The 21,888-nt window shown below is 38.5% G+C and overlaps 1 protein-coding gene across 9 annotated transcripts in view; it reads left to right on the top strand.

Annotated features, from left to right (window-relative positions):
- COL14A1 (collagen type XIV alpha 1 chain) overlaps window positions 1-21,888 on the top strand; it is a 115,208-nt gene that overhangs the window by 21,460 nt on the left and 71,860 nt on the right. For all 9 annotated transcript variants that reach the window (XM_032132336.1, XM_032132328.1, XM_032132291.1 and 6 more), the window contains 6 exons: window positions 13,826-13,981; window positions 14,675-14,794; window positions 16,146-16,310; window positions 16,705-16,866; window positions 18,198-18,346; window positions 19,307-19,436. In XM_032132336.1, coding sequence (XP_031988227.1) covers window positions 13,826-13,981; window positions 14,675-14,794; window positions 16,146-16,310; window positions 16,705-16,866; window positions 18,198-18,346; window positions 19,307-19,436 — 882 coding nt within the window. The remainder of the gene's footprint in view (window positions 1-13,825; window positions 13,982-14,674; window positions 14,795-16,145; window positions 16,311-16,704; window positions 16,867-18,197; window positions 18,347-19,306; window positions 19,437-21,888) is intronic.

Below are 21,888 nucleotides of genomic sequence, written 5' to 3' on the forward strand. Positions count from 1 at the left end.
ATACTATTCAGCAGAAGAGACTAATTATCTAATTTATTAACTTGTCTGTTTAGTTAATGTCAAATGCTTCAGTAAGTATTGCTAGACAGTGTGAAATGAGTGCTATGAGGTATTTGACTAAGCCACAGGAATGAATACCTTCTGAACTTCTGCTCCATTGGCAGTGTTTCATAGTTTTACTCACTTCATCCTGGCTAATATAACTGCAAATGCTGGTTTTAGTCATGATGTTTTTTGATTTTTTGTATTACTTGCTGAACTCCTGGGCTATGGAACTCATTAACTGTGTCTTTACACAACCTATAATTTGACTTACTAGCAGGGTTTCCTTGAGCTTTCTGGAGGACACTTTAGGTCTTGAGTATGAGCAGCAGAAGAAAAAAATGCTAACTACGCTGCGTGGGCATTTCCCCCCAGTGCCATTGTGTTCTTCCTAAGCAGTCTTTGTCTTTTCTCAGCTTTTGCACATTTTTCTGCTTCTGCAATCTGAGGGTAAAAGCAAAGTTTATTGGAAAGTACTTGGCTCTTCCACTTTGAATACTGTTTCTTTATCTTGCTTTGGGGACCACTGAACCTTTTAGCCCAATGCCCCAGCTCCAGCCAGTAGCAAGACTGAGCATGTAGTCCCAATAGGCCTGGGGCGATCAAGCGCAGGGCTTGGCCAAGCAAGTACTAATCAGCCATTTGTGCAGATGGAACTGGTCCCCTTGATGCCTTTATTGTCCTATTTTCCCATGTGTGTTCTTCCCCAAACTACCTTTCAATGTTTTTGGTTCCTCTCCTAAACATACGCTATTAGATCTTGTACAATACCCAGGTACTCATTCCTGTATTCCCTGTCTCATTACCCCCTAAGCAGTGACCCACCAGTCTGAACCATACAGACCATGTTATGAAGTAAGTAGAAGTTACCAAAATGTGTTGCTGATCTCGGAAGATGCTAGCAGGATGAAACCTGTGTACTTACTGTTTAGTTTCTGTGTCTATGCTGGAATTACACAAGAGGCAAACACAAAGTTTCTGTATACCTTTTGGTTTTTTTTGTTCCAGTGCAGTGCAATGTAATACTGAAGGGGTGCTTGAATTAGATGCAACAAAGTTTACTTCAAAACTAATAGCAGTGCAGCGATACTGTTCAGTACAGCACTCTCCCTGGTGAATGCACTTGCCTGCTCAGAAGTAGCTAGCTCAAGGTCTTCTAGCTTATCCTTCATTCCAAAGTGTAGAGATAACCCTGGCCATTAGTCTTTCGCATCAGTTTCTTAATGCTGCAAAGTGGGAACAATGCCTGCTTTGGAGATATGTTAGGTTATTTAAACCTGGTGGAGTACTTCTCTATGATAGGTTTCATTTTTGGACATTTGCAAATGAAAGCCTGCATCAGAAAATAGTGAAGTTTAGAACTATTAATTGCATTTGTCTAAATGCTAGGCTACTGCCTACATTTCCGTAAAAGATGTCTGTACATAATACTGAGGCTTGAATATTCCCCCTTTGCAGTGTCTGTAGAGAGTTTGTGGATGCATTACCTTGTACACGGATGAAACAGGATGTACGTCTACTGTCATTAGCTGCCTCACGCCTGAAGGCATGTGCTCTGGGCGGGCTGTTACTTCAGGATTTTTTTTCAGTTCAGTTCTGGGCTTACCATCTTGACAAATACGTTTATAGTCTCTAGCAAAAGCTGCCTTTCAGCACGGAGTGGCATGCAGTGACAATTGCAGTGACATTTGCAGTGACATGCAGTCCTTTGACTTGGTTGTCAATAGCTCGTGTGTGTGGTGTATACCTGCTTGTTCTCGCATTTAGTAATCAACTAAAAGTAATATTAACATAGAAATTAATCTATTCTCTATGCTTCTTTAAGGGGGGTGGCCCCAGATCCCCACACTTCCCTTGAGAAGGCTGGGTGATACTTGGACCATGCTGCAGCATTATTAGAACATTTTGGACCACCACAAAGCTTTGGCAAGCATTTATAATTATGTTCCCCTCACCATGCTCTTCTAACCAGTCTGAAGTTGCTTAGCCCAGAAATTGTTTCGTAGACTTAATTTTGTTCTCAGACTGTTGCTTTGACTTTTGACTCACTTGACTTTGTTCTGTCCAGCCTTAGCCCAAACAGGGAATCCATGATGTCTCCTATCTCAGCTTTCTCTAGTGAAAGCAGCACCTGACCATCTGATCTTTGCCAATAGGACTCTCACTTAAATGCCTGCAGCCAGTGGTTTCAGTGGTTTCAGTGGTAGTCAGATCACCATCCTGATGTGTGCTAAAAGATGTCTGCACTGGACCCCACATAGAACCTGCCCAGAAATCCTGTCCCCATCCAAGTTAGGTTGTCCAAGCGTGGGGTTTTTTTGAAAGTGACTGTTTTTTAATTTGTGCAAAATGTGATGGCTTTCCATTCTTCTGTGGGACTTCTCTCGCTCTACTTCAGGTGATGAAAATATATGTTACAAAAAGGAGATGAAGTAGACTTGTCAGAGTACACCATTCCTTTCTTTGATGTATGAACTTCGGATGCTGCATTCAGGCCACGTTGGTTTCTGTACTTTTCAGAAGGTAGAATTTGATGACAGGCATTCATTAGGTTTCCAAGATAGACTGTAAACCTGTGAGCTGCCGTGCAGAGCTTTGTATATTAGAAATTCCTTGTTAAACACTGGAGGACTTACAGGAGGACTCTGATGCAAGGAAGCTCTTGTATAAACTCCTCTTTACTGTCCAGAAAGTTCAGCTCATTGTGCTGTGGATGATCAATGCTTATTCCAGGAATTCATTGTAAGAATTTCTCTGGAGGAAATAGTGGTTTTGTCCTTTGACTATTACTTGCAACTTGGATTTCATTCTACAATGGCAGTACTTCTATGGACCTGGCTAGGGTAATTTGGAGGACTCCTTCCTGGCTCTCATGACTGAAAAACATGATGGGAAATATCAGCACCGACATGGACAGAATTATTAAGTGTTTTCCTTTGCCATCATTTGGCAGTTGCTTTGGAGAAAACCAAGTAAGCTACATTTAGAGATTGCAGCATTTACATCTGCCATCTGGCCAAATTAAATAGCACACAAGTGTGTTCAAGTAATCTGAATAAGAGAAAAATATATTTTTGAGAGAAAGCAAGCTTGAAACTGAAGACCTGGAAGTTACTATGAAGCCTGGAATTGGAAGAGGGTTCATGTTGAGTTGTACACTTTGATCCTGACTGAAGAAATCCCAGGGAAGAGAGAGGAACAGAGAGAAAGAGAGATTGGGAGCAAGGGGTGTATTTTAACATAAAGAAGAGTCTCTTATGTGTTTGCAATTGCCTTGTCTGTTCTGGATAGGTGTAAAATTTTGTTTATTTACATTAGCCTAGGTTGAGAGTGAATATTAAGAGGTTGCTGGATGTCTTCTTCAATTAGTATATTCCAGATGACAAACCCTTGCTTTGTTTTGAAAATAGAAAACTTGGCATTAGAAATTATGACCAATCTCCATTCTTACCCAGGGATTCCACTTGCTTATCTCCTGGCCTCACTTTTCTGTAGGAGGAAATGCATTTCTTCCTGTCAGCATATTAATATCTGGCTATGGTTGTGTATTACCTCTTATAAGTGTTCCTGGCCAGGTAGAAGCTGGAGATTGCACAGATTGCCCTTCTGTCATCCAAAATGTCCCTCTCTAGGAGCTCTCCTTGAATGCATTGCTTCATTGAAGTGTAGACACCGTGTTGACATTGATATCTAGACAATCTGTGGTTTGGAAAAAGAACAACTTTCTAGCTCTCTTTCTACTCTCTGAGTAGAAAAAGAGACTTAACCTATCTTGGACCTAAGGCAGGTTCCATTCTTGGACCTAAATGGAAGTTTCATTTTTTTCATAAAGTGATCTAGCTCCTGATATCAAAACCATTCAGATTGACAACCTGAGTTAAAAGATGCTTATCCTCGTATTCATAACCCTTGAGTTATGTTTGTCCTCATATCTCTGCAAAGTAAATATGTATAATGCTTCATAAATCTGAACTATTACCAATTGAAAACTTGTCTGGCCTCTTTTTTTCCCTTTGGTTGCTTTCCCTAAGGCACTGACCTTTTTCTGTGCAATTTAGTCATAGTTGAAGTGGGAGGCTGCTATTCACATTTTTGAATGATGGATTAATGGAAGCTCAGCTGAATGAATGGTCTTTCATTATATTCAGACTGATTTTTCATTTCTTCAAGTCATTAGCTCTTGAGTATCATCCAATCAACAGTGCACTGGCATGGCTGGATTCTGCTGGCAGCAAGAGATGTTCCCATAAGTCAGATTCAAGGTCTGTGTTGACATGCTCCATTATTGAAATGCTTTCATTACTACCCTGCTGAGACATTCCTTAACAGTTCTTCATCACCTGGCAGCAGGAATTCTCATAATCTGAAGTCTGTAGGCTTGCTCAGGACTACATATATTCTAGGTAAGCATCTTGGAATATCATGAGTGGTGCTTGTCTTTGATATAACGCAGTACTTCGTCTTTGAAGCTGCATAGTAGCAAGTTGAAACTCTGGCTACTTTTTTAAACTTGTATGGCAACCTTGAAAGAAGAATCAAAAAAAGCTTTGGGGAGGTAGTAGCAGACAGATACATTAAAAAAAACCTGAAGTGCAAGACCAAGAACCTCTTGTAGGAACACTGTAATCATAAAGGATTGATGCATTCATCAGCAAACTCATCATGGATTTGCATATCCTGATGAAGAATCTTCTTTGCTTTTTGCTATGGTCCGCAAAAATGGGAGAAAAAGGTTAAAGTTTTGATATTGTGAGATGGCCTTGAGTACAACTACAAGATAAATTTTTGGGTTTTAGTTGTCTGCTGTACAAGTTCCCTTTCAAGGCTGTTTTTTACTGTTCCCCCTGTGAGAGGGGGAGAATCTTGTGTCATAGTCTCTCTCATTCATCTGTTGTTCAACAGCATGCATGAGCTTGTACTGAGGAGAGATGATTTCAGGGTAATTTCCACCTTCACTGCATAATCTGAGGTCTTCATGTCCATTCTGGGTCTGTTGATGCAGGACTCTGGTTCTGGGCTGTCTCATGGTCAGCACCCTTTGCCTGGTGCCCTGTGTCCTGAGTAAGGCTTGGTGTTACAGCTGAGATATGTCCATTGGTTAAAAGGTGCCAGGTAGTAGCTAAAATGGAACTTACCTGGCTGTGGGGACCATGTTTTCTACCTCAAAGGGCTTCTCACCTGTCTGTTTAACTGTAGTGATCATACTACTCTGCATGTAATGAGGCAGTCCTGTTTCCTTATCTGATTGCTGAGTTTGGTGTTGTGTCTTTGGCTCATTATTCTCCAGAGACATGGTATTCTTGTACTCTGCTCTCCTGGAATACTCAAAAGAGCTTCTGTGGAACGCCAGCACTAGCTTGGTGCCCGAGTATATTTAGTTTCCATTTATGCAGGAAAGTTAGCAGAATTAGGGCTGCATAGTGGTGCAGACAGCTATTTCAGAAATAAAGCTGGTGTCAGATGGGTCTTTGCTTGGGTTTGATTTGTTTATGTGGTTAAAAATGTGGGGTGAAATTTCTGGTCTTTTGCATTGATCTTTCTAGTATGATAAAGAAAGGGAAAACTGTAAGTTGTGAGCACAGGGATGGTGGCTCCTGTGGCCTGTGAAGTACCACTCATACCTCATCTCTTCTCTCCATACCCTCAAGACCTTTCAAACTCAACTCCCAAATTTAACTCAGTGCATAGGCAGGGCAGTGGTGTCAAACTGTGGCAGATCAGCAAGGGGAAGCACAGAGTCCTGCACTGGGGAGGAATAACCCCAGGCACCAGCACGTGCTGGCATGGAGCTTGGCAGAAAAGGCCCTGGGAGTCAGGTGACCACAAGCCAGCAGAAGACACATGTCACAAAGAAGGCAAACAGCCTCCTGAGCTACACTGGGAAGGAAGTTTAGCAGGTTGATGAAGGTGATTTTTCCTCTCAGCCCAACCTTGGTGAAGCCACATCTGGAATTCTGTGTCTGGTGCTGGTCTGGCTCCCCAGTAGAAGAAAGACATGGACTTACTGAAATGAGTCCTTGGAAGGGCCATGAAGATGACTGAAGGCTTGGAGCATCTTTTGTAAGAGGAGAGGCTGAGACAGTTGGAGTGTTCAGCTTGGAGGACAGCAGGTTTGAGAGATATCTTTCCAGTGTGTAAAAATACACACTGGAATGAGTAAAGAAGGCAGAGATTCTTCTCAGTGGTGTCCAGTCAAAGGACAATAGGCAGTGGACACAAACTAAAATAACTGTAAATTATATTTAATCAAAGAAAACACTTGTTTTGCTATGAGGGTGGTAAAATGTGGCATTTAAGTAAAACCTTATAAAAGGAAGGCCTTGTTGCTTTTGTAGAATTATGGCTCAGGCCTGTCACTTTGGCTAGAGAAGGACTGTGAGAAAAGTCCATGAGAAGAAAAACAATTAGTTCTTACCCATGAGAATGTAGTATCAACAGAAACAAGAGAGTTAAACCACAGAAGGAGAAAAACAGCAACATATCTGCACGTGTTATTTTTCTGAATGCTTGAATGCTTATGCTATGGGTAGCCAATGGTAGTATATTGTAGTTAGTAATAGCCAATGAGTCTATTGTAGTAGTTTAGCAGCCAATGAATCTGCAACACGAATGATAACATACAAAAAAGAGGCTGCTTTGTTTAATAAATGGCTTTTTGGCCCTTGAAAGAGGCACTATCTGTGTGTGTCATGACCACCCCAACAACGACAATAAAACACTGGAGTTTCTGTTTTAAAGACTCAGGTGGTGGAGTCTTTATCTTGGAGACTCTTTAACCTGACTCGACATGGTCCAGAGCAATCCGCTGTTGTTGTCCATGCTCTGATTAGGGCGGTTTGACTAAACTCAAGAGGTCCCTTCCCACTTCCAGTACCCTGTGATTCTGGAAGCTGAGATTTCTCAGACATCTCTGCTAATTAGAGAATGCTAATTCTATACCAGCTACATTCAAGAGGGCACAAATTTCATCCTGAGTTTTTGTGGATTGACACGTGACATCCTAAATTAGTGGTGCTTCTAAAGATCACTGCATATTTGTATTTATACAAGCATATACACTGGTTACATTATGAAAACATTATTTCAAGAACTGCTTGAAGGTAATATAGGACCTTGAATTTGGAAGTCTTCTGCACTGTAATTGTAATGCTTTGTTTCTAGACACACTGTCCAGAAAGTCATATGTACCCAAATCCATAATGCTGAGCTGTAATTTTACAGTGCTGTAGCAGTTTGTTTTTCAACTAATTTCTAATTAGTTCTGTGTTAACTACTTTCATAGGTATGCAGCCTGTTCTCTAAGCAGGCTCTTTTCCATTACTTTACCTGTTGTGTTACAAGCTCAGGCACAGATGAGTTCTTTATCATGGTTTAGAGGAATTTAGACATACACCTTAATTAATGTGGAGGATTTCTGAGTACCGCTTTTGTCTGAAGTGCCCTGATTAACTATATTCTAGATAGCCAAAGAAAACTGTGTCAGGGATTTCATACCTTACTAAAGAAATGGGAGAAATAAGCCTTTTAAATCCTAGCATATTTGTCACATAGGAATGGTGGATAAGTATGACCATATCAATAAGAAATACAGTTTTCTGTCTTGAAAAGTAATTTAGACCTTGAGACAGCTGTTTAATTTAAAACATTCATGCACTTAGATGCAGAACTGAGAGGAAAGAGAAGCAGAGAATTATCACTATAATCTGCAGAAGAGTTTCTTAGGTTTTATGTACTTTACAGAACGACTGCAGATCATCTTCAGTGTAAATCGTGGCTAAATGGACACAGTATATTGCCATGTTGAGCTTCAGGTTCAGGAAAGACTTCAGCAGCATGCTTTGTTCTGTGTTGACATGTTGCCTGTTGGAAAAGAAATTAAAACAAATGTTTTAAACTCTCTGTTTACGCTTGGGGGGATTTTAAAACATGTTTTTCTATCTAGGTACACAGACCAGGAGTGTTTAGTATTGCTGTTTGGTAAGCTGCTGCAGACCAGGTTCTTCAGTGCTATCAATCAACAACGGTCTGTGAGGAGACATCAGCACTTTCTTTCATAGTTACTTCTTTTTTTGTCTCTCAAATTAAAAAGTTCAATTAGAAAGAAAGTTCTAGAAGTTTTTCTAAACTAGTAGCTACTTACTGCAGAAATACAACTGTCATTGAGTGTGTATGGAAAAGTGCATAGAAAATGGCTCTATGCTTCCTTCTCTCACACTTGAGAATTATCACCAGTATATATATAGGCAATTGATGTGTTATCAACTAGTGCTTTGATTGGTTTTGTGGCCTTAAATTCAGAAGGTATGCTATAAATAGCATTTCATTACTGCTGTGTACTTTTTGGAAGCAGCAATATTTTTGAACTACATCATTCACAGTCAAATGTGACGTGATTAGACACAACACATTCAGTAAATCTTAATATTCCAACTCCACCAAATAAGAAATTTGTAGGCTTGCCAGTTGGGCTATGTTAGTTTCCTGGAGAGCAATAAGGCACATGGAAAAAAGCTGGCTGGTTTTTTTTTTTCCTAGGGCCTAGGGACAAACTTCTAACCTTGTTGGGCTGCTCTTTAAACCTAATGATGTTCCAACATTTGAGTCCTTCAAATTCAAGCTGTGTTTGGATCTAGTTTAAAGAACAGCAGTTATGCTGTATGCATTTGTCTGCTCCATAGCCCTGACATATGGGATGTGTTAAACTGAGGTCCAAGTGCAAGGATGATATCACCAGCACAGAGCAATAATATCAATGTCAGAAGTGTGGACTAGTGAGTTGCTGAATTTTGGAGCTGGACACTGCCTCACATCCTTTTATTTTTTTAACCCTTTTTTAAAAAGTGACATTTTGCTGATGTGGATTTATATTGCCCTTGTCCTCAGTGGTGCTTCTGCTCAGTGTGGTGCTGTCAATCGCTCTGGAGGACTGGCTGTTCTCTGTCATTCATGCTTTATTCACAAGATATTTTTCACTCACTGCTGTCATCAAACTTCTTGCCTTTTGTGCTTTGTTATCCCATGAATGAGTCTTCTATTCATACAGTATTATTACTGACCTCTACTTGAACTTTCTTCCTCTCCTTCCACATATATTATTTGACTTTCCACTGTGACAGGGAGTAAGAAAGGAAACGACATATTGCAGACTCAGAAAGAATTATAGTCTTAACTTCTAGCAGAAGAAGTGTGTGTTTTGGCTCTTGAAAATGAGAACAGTTTCATACCAAGGGGAGGCAAAATATCAAATGTGTTTCTGCAAAACATATCATAACTGCATGCAAATTGAACTGGTTTGTCTAAAGCATTGGGTCCTCCTGTGTGGCAGTGTCTGTATTTGCTGCTTCTCCCTTTGCCTTTCAAGGAACTTTCAAAGAGTAGTAGTATTAACCCCAAGAGTCAAAGAACCCTACTCTAGATTAAAAATCATGGTTTTGTATTTCTATGTCTGTAAGGCTCTCAGGTTTTTTTGGCTGAACTTCTGTTTTTGACATTGCTCAGTTGCTCACAACGCGTGTGTGGAAGAGTAGCTTCAGGTAAGGAATGCAGCCGTGGAGAAGTGGTCAGTGTTTCCAGGAGCTTGTCAAGCCTGCTGTGTTCTGTGCAGCCCCCACACAGAGCTTCTCTCAGGTCTCTCTCTGCACTCCATTCCCTTCAGTGGATGACTTAAGGGTCATATTTTCCAGGCTCCAATAACACTCCCTCTATCCCAGAAAGTTCTGTCTGGATCTTTCTGTTGGCATTGCCATCATTGGCTTCACTCTCAGCCAATTTTGACATGACCTTGAGAGTGCTGTAGCACTTGCATATTGGAAGTACCAGCAAATCAACGTTAGTGTCTGGGGGCTTGAGGAATCAAAACCAGGAAACTTCATTTGGTAGATGCAAAACTTTCAATGGTGTGTCTTCTTTGAAAAATTTCCCTGAAACAAAGGAACCAAAATTCTTGATGATGATTTGATTTTTGGCGGTACTGAAGCAGGTTTTGTACAAATACCTTGCCCTAAAATGTTGCTGGTGGCCTTTAGCTCTATGCTGGAGCCTTTGAAGGTGAAATTTTGAGCCTATGCCTCCTTCTGTGGAAAGCAGAAATGAGCAGACCAAGTCCCTTCCTCCTCAGTTAGCTTTCTGGCAGAGTGGCAAGTTCCTTCTGCCAAGTAGTGCTAGGAAGATTGTAAATTTGTTACTGAAAGTGCATTAATATTTTACTTTCTCCCCATAAAAATTCTCCACCAATTTTAAGTGGGTGAACTGAAGACAGTTGCTGGTGTAAAATATATAGGCTGTTATTCTGACTTTACAATATGTGCAATTCTGTTATTTCTGCTTACCTAAAGACCACAGGCTCTGTTACTGTTGATTGTGGAATGCAGCACTTGAAGCAGAATAATACTTTCTATATAACATTAGGAAACATGATACAAAATTTGGTAACTGGTCTCTTCCCTACTGTCCTGCTTCTGAAACTGGTGAGTACCACATAACTCAGAGGGAAATGGGACCTTCTATGTCACTACTCTTTTCTTGATGACCGAGTAAAAGGGAAATAAGCACACTGTTGGACCTGATCACACTATTGAACCTTGTAGTAGACTAAAACAGTGAGTGCTGGAAGCTTTATTATATGGAATGATATGCTGTCATCCTCCTTTAAGAAAGGTTGTTGGGAAAATTGGCTATTGAAATTGTGTAGATAGTCAAAATGTTCAAAATTACCCTCAAACAGGAATTCATGATCATGTATTGTTGTATGGAAAGATTATTGAAAAAGACATTTGCAAGAACAGGCAGTGGAAACTGGCTAAGCACAGCGGGGTGCAGAAATTATTTGCTACACACTGTGTCTTTTAGACTAACTTTATTAACTAGGATGTAGTGGTGTTTGTGTTCCTATCAGGTTTTAAAGATTTCTATCACCGCATTATTCTGTTTAATATCTCACTGTTGTTTATTCCCTTTTAGGGAACTTTCTACAATTCTATTAAGTACAACAAGGAGAAAACATAAGCAAAATAGTGGGTGTACAGAAGTAACAAAACCTAAATGTTTTATGCAGAAAAGATTCAACAAGTATCTCCTACCAACGAAGAACGAAACAAATTTTCACACTGTGACCTTGCAGTACAATCTTGGATCAAACCACATGTTTCTTTAACAAAAAATAATTGAATTATACTATTTGCATTGATCTGATGATGTGGAAATAAAACATTGAAAGGAATGTTGTTATTGTTTTCTTTATTCTTTGGATTTTGCTTCACTGTATGGATTTACTAAAACCGATAAAAGCTTTCACTACAAAGCCATCGCTACAGGAATAAAGAAGCCTTATAGACAAAACTTGTTGATATGAAATGATATGAAATATTACCCAGGGTAATAACTCTGGTTTCATACTCAGCACAAGATTTTAGAAGTAGAGAAGGAAAATACAGCCACAGAAATCCTGTTATCCTCTTTAGGCTATATAATTAAACTGCTGGGATAACACTGAAAAGGTACATCTGTGCTATTGTACAGCTGCTTGGATTTGAATCAGGGGTCCTGTGCTTTCATTCTTTCTGGTATTGAGTAGCATTTTACTTTGCCAGTAGTTCTTTTGAAGCTTGCAACACTAATCATGGCCAGTGTGAGAATGGCACAAATGAACTGCGTGTTAATGGAAGACAGATACTGCAAGTAATGCAGACTGATGAGCAGGAAGTTTATTTGGCAAAGGTATTTAAAACATTAATTTTGCCATGACTAGTAGATTCCTATTAAATCACAAAACAGATTCCACTCCCACTGAAATCAAGGGAAGTTTTGACTTAGTGACATAAAGATTGGACCTCTTTTGGATTTATCTTCCAATTTAAGATCATTTTTCTGATGCTTACTAAATGCTCCCCAGTGTCAATACATTAAAATGTGTTGCCAATTAAAATAGTGTTGTCTTGTACTGTAAAAGCTAAAATAAAATATTTGCTTTGGCATCTTTGTAAGTGGAATTTTTGTCATGTGTTTAGAACTTACTCTGCACTGCTAGCTGCACGTAGGAAATGTTCCCTGTTCATCTAAAAACATTTGTAGTACACGTTTAAGACATTAACTTTATGGATTGGGTTTAATGCTCAGTGGATTTACACTACAGTATGAATCTAACCCTTAATTATTACTAATACCAATTGAACTCCTTCTGCACATCAGATTGTTTTTGACTGGGAGATTTTAATTTTGTATTTAATGAAAATTTTGTCATTAATTGTTGTGAAAGTTTTAAGTTGCTAACCATGTGTTTTATTTCCTCTGTGTATCAGGAGAGTTTCTTGGGAGCTATTGCAAGCACCTTTTAGATAATTTCTCACTGAATTACTTACTTAGTTGCTGAACATCTCTGCTCAAATCAGTTTATTTCTGGCAGTGTACTTGGTGATTCCTGTCAGTACGATGTTAGGTGTTAGTATTCTTTGTGAAATAACTTATACAGTGGATTCTGAAAAAAATGTTGATAAAAGCTGGGCTGCAGCTTAATTCACTAATCTGTGTTTGTTTTTTATTGTATTCAGGGACATGATTTTTATCCCTAAATGGTTTGTGATGCATCATACCTTTTCTACTATACCTGCTTTGCTTTGTCTTTCCTATTTCCCTCCTTATTCTATAGCCAATCTGGTGGTGAGTTTGCTATTTTTGTACTTCAAACATAAGATCTTCTTACATCTGTATAACATCATTCCTTTGTTTCTGTCCCTACAATATGAGTCCACTGTTTCAGCAACCTTAATTTCACAGTCACAAATCCACTTCTGTGGAATATGGCAATTCTGTCTGAGGTTCTGGAAACCTTTTGCATTCCCTTACTTTCCTTCCTGGTGTTTTCTCAAACTGAATGTGGCACTTGCATTTAGGCTTCTCAGTTGGCTTATTGTGCAATTTGTGTCTAATCTTTACTTCCCTTTCCTCTGATTTCCCCATTGATTAGTTAAACCTTAGAGACCATTGATCTGTACTTCTGCTAATTCTCATAAGATCTTTTCTGTTGTTTGGTTTTTTTGTTGTTGTTGTTTTGGTTTTTTTTTAAATCTTGTATTTTTGTGTTTTCCATTTATCTGTAAGACTAAAGCTTCATTCTCACACTCATTCTCATAGACACTGAATCTGAGGTCTTTGCATTTTACCTCTGCTCTATTGAGTGCCTCCTACTTAGGTTTAATACAGCATTTTCAATTGACCTTCAGTTTTGCTTGACTCCCAGGGGTGAGATTCACTTCTAGCTTTACAAGTCTACAGTGGTGCCTAGTGGTTTTCTATGGGGCTTTTGAGATGTATGGAGACACCTGGTTTTCTCTGTTGACTGTAAAAGGGGCCTTGATAACATCTTTTATATGTCTGCATCTCTAGGTAGCTCTCTCTGCATTGTCTGTGCTTAAGGCTAAATGTCATGAACTGTGTGCTGGGACTGAAATTGTATATGTACATTGGGAATGAAAATGAACTGTTGGTTTGGTTCTATATGACAGTTAATTTTTTTCCTTCTTGAGTATTTTTAGAAGAAGAATTTCTTTTCATAGGCCTCCCAAAAGTAATTTTGAACACCCTAATGAAAGAACTGAAGTAGATAATGGCCAGACTATTCTATAACTGAAGTTTGAATAAGCACATTTAGTAATTTTGCTTATTTATCACTTTGACCATGGAAGAAAGCTTTAATTATCAAGATGGTGGCAGGAGGAAGGCATATATTTATTGAGTTACAATTTTATTGTTGAATTAATAATATTGGTTTAATTTTAATGATTTACAGGCAGCCTGTTTACCTGTAAAACTCCAGCAATTGCAGATATTGTGATACTAGTAGATGGTTCTTGGAGTATTGGCAGATTCAATTTCAGGCTCGTTCGACTGTTCCTGGAAAACCTGGTTTCTGCTTTCAATGTGGGATCTGAGAAAACAAGAGTAGGTAAGGTGCCACACTTTCTTCCTAATGTTTCTGTAGCAACGTAAAGATGTTATCATTTCAGGATAGTTAACAGCATAGTGCTACTATTTTTGTGCAAGATTCATCCTCATCTGGAACTAGCATTTCTATCATCAGAGTAATGCTGCTGGAATGTTTGTAGTATTAATTCCTCACAGTTTACTGTGATCCTCAGCTTAGGTAAACTCTAATGCAATGTCAGTGGAAAAAAAACCAGTGGAAACAGTCTTACTGACTTCAGTCAGCAATAGCCTCAAGCACTTGCAGTTTAATTTTTGCAGGCAGAATGTGCCAATGGATGGTTTTTCTTGTGCTTTAAACTGGCTGAAATGTTATATTTCTGATCTGCTGCTGTTCAAAGGTATATTAAGTAAAATTGTTCTTTAAAAAAGAAATTCTTGAAATGTTAGTAACTCTGAAACAGTTGTGTATTTCTTTTCATTTAATTATCACTTGAGAAAAAGGCTTTGAAAGTTAATTGAGGAGTTGTCACGCAGAACAACTTCATACTATTTTTTTGTTGTCAACCAATGCAGTTTTTCTAATATGGTAGCAAAGCTACTTGCAGTAAGCTAATTGTGGTAAGATACTGGTAACCAAGTACATAAAGTGTGCATACTTGAAAAAAAACCTGCTTTATTATCTGATGGATTACCTTAATTTCTGTTTCTTTAGGTCTTGCACAGTACAGTGGTGATCCCCGAATTGAGTGGCACTTGAATGCCTATGGCACAAAGGATGCTGTTTTGGATGCAGTCCGTAATCTGCCGTATAAGGGAGGGAATACGTTAACAGGTACTGTGTATGTTTTGGCTTTTGCCTTTTATTAAAAACCATATTCTGCTGTACAGACTAAAAACTGTCAGTGCTTATTATGAAGGGTAGAAAGGATAGGGGTTTTGCAGCTTGCCAATGGCTTTATCCAGTGTCAGTTAAGTCTTTTCTGAAGTGCTTGTTCATTGATTTCCCTGGGAATCAGGACAGGGTCTCATAAAACAAAGTGTACATAACTCTCTGTGCTGTAAGTAAAATCTCTTGTCTACTAGGAATAAAATGCAAAATCCATTTATGATGTTCATGCACAGAGCTTTATTCTGGAAACGGAAAGAATATTGTTTCAATATTTGACAACTGGTATACTAACTTTACAAATGACCACCTGGGGCTTTTAGATTTCCATTGACCTTTTAGTAGTTAAAGCACTGAAGCCCCAGACACACTTAGTGATGGATAAAGCGGGGAGGCCTGACAACCTGGGAAAAATACAGTCTCTGAATACAATTCCAGTGTCATCAAAGCAGCAGTTAGTAATGTTGGAATGATATATCCAAAGACCCAGACATGGCTTTAAGTGAATTGCTGCCTTTTTTAATTTTTTTTTTTCTGGCAGGTAAAGAATGGGAGAAACAATGAGCAACAGCCTATATTTTGGTAGAAGAAGTGATTACAGTGGGACAAAGGATAGAAAACCCTAGTATGATTCTAGGAATGAGATTACTGGGTGGTAGGAAGTAGTAAATTATCTAAATTATTTTATATGGATGTTAGAAGAAAGTGAGTTAGAAACCTTTTCTGTGGGAGACTTAAACAAGTTTTCAGACAGGATCTCATTGTGATATGTAAGTTTGTCGTGGAGCTGTTGTTCTTCTTTCCCTTTAAATAATTAGCATTTATTAAAATCAGATTCTCCCTAAGCTTAAATAAAGATTTTTTTCCAGCTTGTAAATCAGAAAGAATAAACAAACAAACAAAAGTAAGGCTATCTGTAGCATGGGAGATTTACTAAGCTATCCAGAGCATGTGCTTTCATATAAGCAATGTAGGTAGAAGGAGAAGGAACTTCCTGTTCTAACTTGGTAGGACTTGGTAGAGTAAGAAAAAAAAGATGATGCATTTGCAGGAAGATCAATTTAGGTTTTCGTAGCCAGTTTAAGATACATTGATTGATCAAAGGCTGCTAAAAATAAATTTCAGCTTCTCTATAGTTTAGGCTGCTTGTTGGAATTTAATTTCTCAGTAAATGAATTCTTCTTTTATACTTATTCTTAATCAGAATTTTAAAATTGAGTAGACAAACACTGTGATATTGGCAAAATTAATGGACATTTTCCTCTCTAAAAGTCTTTTAAAATGTTTTCTTTTGTAGGTCTTGCCTTAACTTACATTTTGGAAAACAGCTTTAAGCCTGAGGCAGGCGCAAGACCTGGAGTATCTAAAATTGGGATACTGATCACTGATGGGAAGTCCCAAGATGATGTTATCCCTCCCGCTAAAAACCTACGAGACGCTGGCATTGAGCTGTTTGCTATTGGTGTGTATTCTGCCATATCCATGTACATGTCCCATTGTACTCTGGAGTATTTGTATCAGTTGCTGTCTGTACTAAGGAAGTGTTCTTTTCTGCCTGTATCCAATAAATATCATCATTAATTTGTATCTTTTATAAGCATTGCTCATAACATTGCTGCTATAACTGGAATTTAGCAGTATACGTGGATGCTACATTTTCATGAGACGGCTGAAAAATTCCACTTATGCTGGCAGAAATTAACATATTGAATTGACATTCTAAAAACAGAGCAATTTGTAGTTGGTCATTAAAACAAATAGATTTGGATATTAGTAATTTTTTATCAATCCCTGTGTAAACAAGATCTTTTCTTTTTAATTGCAAATATTTTCTTTATTTTTCTTTCCAATAAAAGGTGTAAAGAATGCAGATATAAATGAACTCAAAGAGATTGCCTCTGAGCCTGACAGCACACATGTCTACAATGTGGCTGACTTTAACTTCATGCATACCATTGTTGAAGGTCTTACCAGAACAGTGTGCTCACGAGTAGAGGAACAGGAAAAGGAAATCAAAGGTGAACAGAAACAAAATTTAATGTAACTTATGATGAATGTAGAGCTGCAAATCAAATACCTGCAGTTCTAGGCTGGCTTCTGGCACTAGACTCATGCAATAAATGCTTTTTCTTGCAAGAAAGTACATTGTCAGGGAAGTTATCTTCCTAGCTATCTTTTATTCTTGCTTAGAAATCTCTGACCTTTTGCTCTCTGTCTTTAGTAGAGGTAAATATTATGGTATTTGGTAGTATAAAAAAAATTTAAAATGTACAGTCTTTCTGCTGTAACTATTTCCAAGTGGTGGGTAAGGAAATCTTTTTGTAATACAGAGTTTTGGGGATGAATTAGTTTAACAGCTGCACATGGAATTGTTACATTCATGCTGTGCTTTCCATCTCCTAACTTAATGTTTTTATTGTCTCATAAGTACTCAACAGTTTCAACTGTTTAGATTGCTTTGTCTGTTCCTCTTGATGAATTTTTTTTCTCTTTCTTATTAAACACACAAAAAATATATTTTGGTTCACAGGAAAAGATGGCAGTGAAGAAAATTGTTCTTATATGAAAATGCCTCCTCTGGCTACAATTATTTTTCTTTTCTGAAAAGAAGAAATGGCTATGAAAAAATGTTGCAATTTGCCAGATATAGTCCTACCTGTGAGGCCTTTCTTTCTGAAAGGTTTCAGTGAATTTTGTTTCTATTTATTGGTTTGTGATTCCTTATTATCACAGAAATGCTGAGTGATTCTCTCTCTCTCATAATATATATGGATAGATGGAAGATTTTATATAAAAATATATATTATATATATTCAATAAATATATAGATACATGCAATATATATCAGTAGGAAAGGCTCTCTTGAGCAGGAGAGAATGGAAAAACCATGGATAGATGAGACCTCTTTGTGGAAAAGAATGATTGCCAGAGGAGATGACTGTTCACTGTGTCTCTTCAGGCAGTATCAGTTTCCAACCTGCTGAGGAGCACAGGAGATCACAGCTATATATGTACTTGTATGTTTTTCATGACTGGGAGGAAAGCAACCTGACAAAAAATCCACAACAGAAAGGTCTGGAAATAGTGATGGTAAGAAGGAGGAAGGCTTAGTGTTGTATTTTTGTCTTTTTCGTATAAAGGTTTATGAAAGACCAGGAGGCTTAGTCCCAGTGAAACTCCATGTGCAGCACTCATTATTACTTCTTTGTTTCCATTGAGAATAGCCTAAAGAAGTGTACCAATTTTTTGATTTTCTGATGAGGAACAGTATTTATAGCTTCAGCAAATATAACAAACCAAGTAACTATTATGCAGAAGGGAATAAAAGTGTGCATTTCCTCCAACCTAGGAACGATTGCTTCTCTTGGGACTCCTTCAGATTTGGTCACATCTGATGTAACAGCTAGAGGCTTCCGGGTTAGCTGGACCCATGCACCTGGCAAAGTGGAAAAATACAGGGTTGTGTACTACCCCACTCGAGGAGGACAGCCAGAAGAGGTAATAGGAGGAAAAGCTGCCTAGAAATTTTTAATGCAACAGGGCAACTAACCAGACAGGAAACCCATGGTCTTATTTTAAATCCACCCTGAAATTCCCTCTGTGGGCTCCAGAAAGGAGGCTGGTCATGCTGGATGGGGACGAAGGTTAGGTAGTAGCTAGGCTATGTGTCTGTCATACAATTTAAAGTAAATGTGCTATAATAATAAGCACTTTCAGGGGGTAGGGTGAAGTGCCTGCATTTTTTGTTACACATATGATTACTTGAAACAGTTCTACAGACACCCCCTGCACCATTCTGTTTACAGGAACAGAAGAGGTAGGAGTTGATGATAAGCCAGATTTCAATTCTAAGAAAAAATCATTCATAAAAGGAAGATGATATGGGTGTGTATTTTGGGACATCTACAATTGGTCAGTGAAAATTTGGAGAGAGTTGTTTATTTGGATAGACTTCAGCATTTTGGAGATGGGAAAAAATGCAGTGGAACAAGCTTTTGACTTCAGCTGACAACTTATCGAATTGAATGGAAAGGTAGAAGAGCAAAAGGATTTAACTACAATTATATTTTGTTTCATTTTGTGCTAGAAGCTTGTTTAGGACGGATATGTATTGATGTAGTTTTGGAGTACTCTATGTGTGTGTATGTATATATGTGGTACTAAAGGAATATTTATGATAACATTATATCAAAAAGTGCCACATACACACTCTTAAACTGTATCTGATATACTTTATTCAGCTAAGATCTTCCTTTGTTCCAAATGGCTATTTATATCAGATAAACATTTTGACTATTTATAAGGTTGCTGTTTTTTCAGACACTTTACTGTATATAAATGGAGCATGAACTGAACTTAAATACAGTGCAAAAATTGGATGAAAGAGGGATTGAGTGATGCGATGGTTATATAGTTTGTTTGCTTTATGCATATTTAGTTAAATTTTCTTTTAAACAGGTTGTGGTGGATGGAAGTGTATCAACAGCAGTTCTGAAAAACCTGATGTCTTTAACTGAGTACCAGATAGCTGTATTTGCAATCTACTCCAATGCTGCGAGTGAGGGCCTCCGGGGAACGGAAACCACACGTGAGTGTCCTTAGCATGCTTGTTGCAGATTTGACTGTCTGCATTTAATCAGGGTGTGTAAGCATTAGTCTTTATGAGAAATAAACACAGAAGGGAGTCTTTTTCAATTTACCTTCTTTTAGTGCATTTGCCTTAAATTAAATGTTGTTTGAATTAGTTCTGGGCTAAGCTCCTAAGTCCAAATGCTCTGTGGATATTTAAACACTGAGAAAGGTTTTATCTCTGTGCTGAACTTTGAAGTTGGTTGTATTGAACCCTAAATTAGAACATTCCAATGTTTTGGGTGTGGAGCGAAGCTTTATAAACTAGGTTTTTAGCTGAAGATGATCTCATGAATGGAGGATTTGGTGGGACCAGAAATACCTGCATACAATTCCCACCAGTGCCAAAGGTTTCAAGGTAACTTTTGTAAGTTTCTTTCTCAATGATTTAATAATTTTCTGTCTGTAAAATGGTGTCTTGGGATATTGTAAGACTTAATGCATTTACAGTTTCATGTATTTGCATACAAAGTGCAGTTGTTTTTTTACTAAATATGACAGATATTAGGAATGGAAGTAAAGAGTAACTTTACAGTTCAGACTAGGAGACTGGAAGTCCGTATGTGATATATCAATAGCTGGTATCTGCTGAAAGAACAGCACAGCAGGGCTCAAGCAATCTATAAGATTTCTGCAGTGCTTTGACAACATCCTGACCCAAGTGATCAAGGAGCAAGCAAGAGAAGGTGCTCTGCTGTAGCTCATACTTAGAAACAAGGAAGAACTGATGGCAGAGGAGGAGGAGATCACATCCTACAAGCTCAGGAAAGGTCCCTACTGACAAGTTGGTAACCAGGTGACTGGAGGCTGGCATGGATTATCAAGAAACTTGTAACAGAACTCAGACATAAAAAGGAAGTGTATAAGAGATGTAGAAGAGGCAAATGACCCAGGAGAAGTTTAAGCTGCTGTCTGATCTTGCAGGGGTAAGTATAGGAAAGCCAAGGCCAACCTGGAGGTGAATCTGGCAAGCGACCTGAGGAGGAAAACAAGTTTTGTGTTATGCATTTCAATGAAGGGAAGTGCAAAGTCCTGCTCCTGGTGAGTGACAACCCCTGAGGGGTGACAGCTGGAAGGCAGCTCTGCAGAGAAGGACCTGGGACTCATGGTAAACAACAAACTGACTGTATACCAGCAGAGCACCCTTGTCACAAAGAAGGCCAAGAGCCGCCTGGATTGCATTAGAAAATTATTGCCAGCAGGTTTAGGGAGCTGATTCTTGCCCTCTTCTCAGCACTTATGAGGCCACACCTGGATGCCTGGTCTTGTGCTTGGTTCCTCCAGCACAAGAGAGATGTGGACTTACTGTAGTGACTTCAGTGAAAGGCCATAAAGATGATGATGATGAAGGGCTTAGCACATCTTTCGTAAGAGTCTGAGACAGCTGGACTGTTCAGCCTGGAGAAGAGAAGGCTCAGGTGATCTTGTCAATATGTCAAAATCCCTCATGAGGAAATGAAGAAGAAGAGTGAGCCAGACTTTTCTCAGTGGTGCTTTTTAACAGGACAAGAGCCAATGGGCACAAATTAAAACCCCATGAAATTAAATTTGGACAGAAGAAGACACAGTTTTATTGTAATGGTGGTCAAACACTGGAATAAGTTGTCCAGAGACGTTGTGAAGTCTGCCTCTCTGCTGATATTTCAAGCCAGACTGGATGAGGTTCTGAGCAACCTGCTTTAGCTGACCCTGACTGGACAGGGAAGTTAATTAGACCAGATGATTTCAAGAGGTGCCTTTCATCCTCACTGGTTCTTTGGTTCTGTGTCAGTGCTAATCTTCTCAATCTGAAAACAAAACAGAATCATATAAAATTATTTTGGACTTTTCTTTTAGTCTCAGTCTCCCAAATTGTCATCTCCCATCATGTTTTACCCCATGAGACAGTGTTAGGACCTGTTTAATTTATCGAGGCTGAGAGAACAGTCACATACTGAGCCAACAGGATTGTTTTGTATTGCACCTGGTATTCCTTTGAAGTCACCCAGTCAAGTTCTGACGGAGGCCAGCCCTGCTGGCTTTCAGAGATCTGATCAGATCACACCCCAAGGTCATGCAGCATCATGCCTTTTATACAGCTGTCTTTGATAGTGTGTTGGAAGTAATAGTCTGACATGTGCAAGTGTTAATTACTGGACATGATAAAAATACCTGCAATTTTAAAGTATTTTTTCACTATTTTAATGGCGAATTATAGAAAATTGTAGTTTACATTCCTGCCTGTGTGTGAGATACTGACAGATTGGAATAGTCACCAATTGCATTTGTTTATACAGAACATTGAAAATAGTTTACAGGCATGTGAAATCTAAACAGATATATATATATGTATAGCATATATATGCATGTATAGCATATATATGCATATATATATACACATATATATATACATTATAGCATAATGTAGAGAT

This window comes from Corvus moneduloides, chromosome 1 (genome assembly GCF_009650955.1).
Source record: "Corvus moneduloides isolate bCorMon1 chromosome 1, bCorMon1.pri, whole genome shotgun sequence".
In the NCBI taxonomy this organism is placed as follows: Eukaryota; Metazoa; Chordata; class Aves; order Passeriformes; family Corvidae; genus Corvus; species Corvus moneduloides.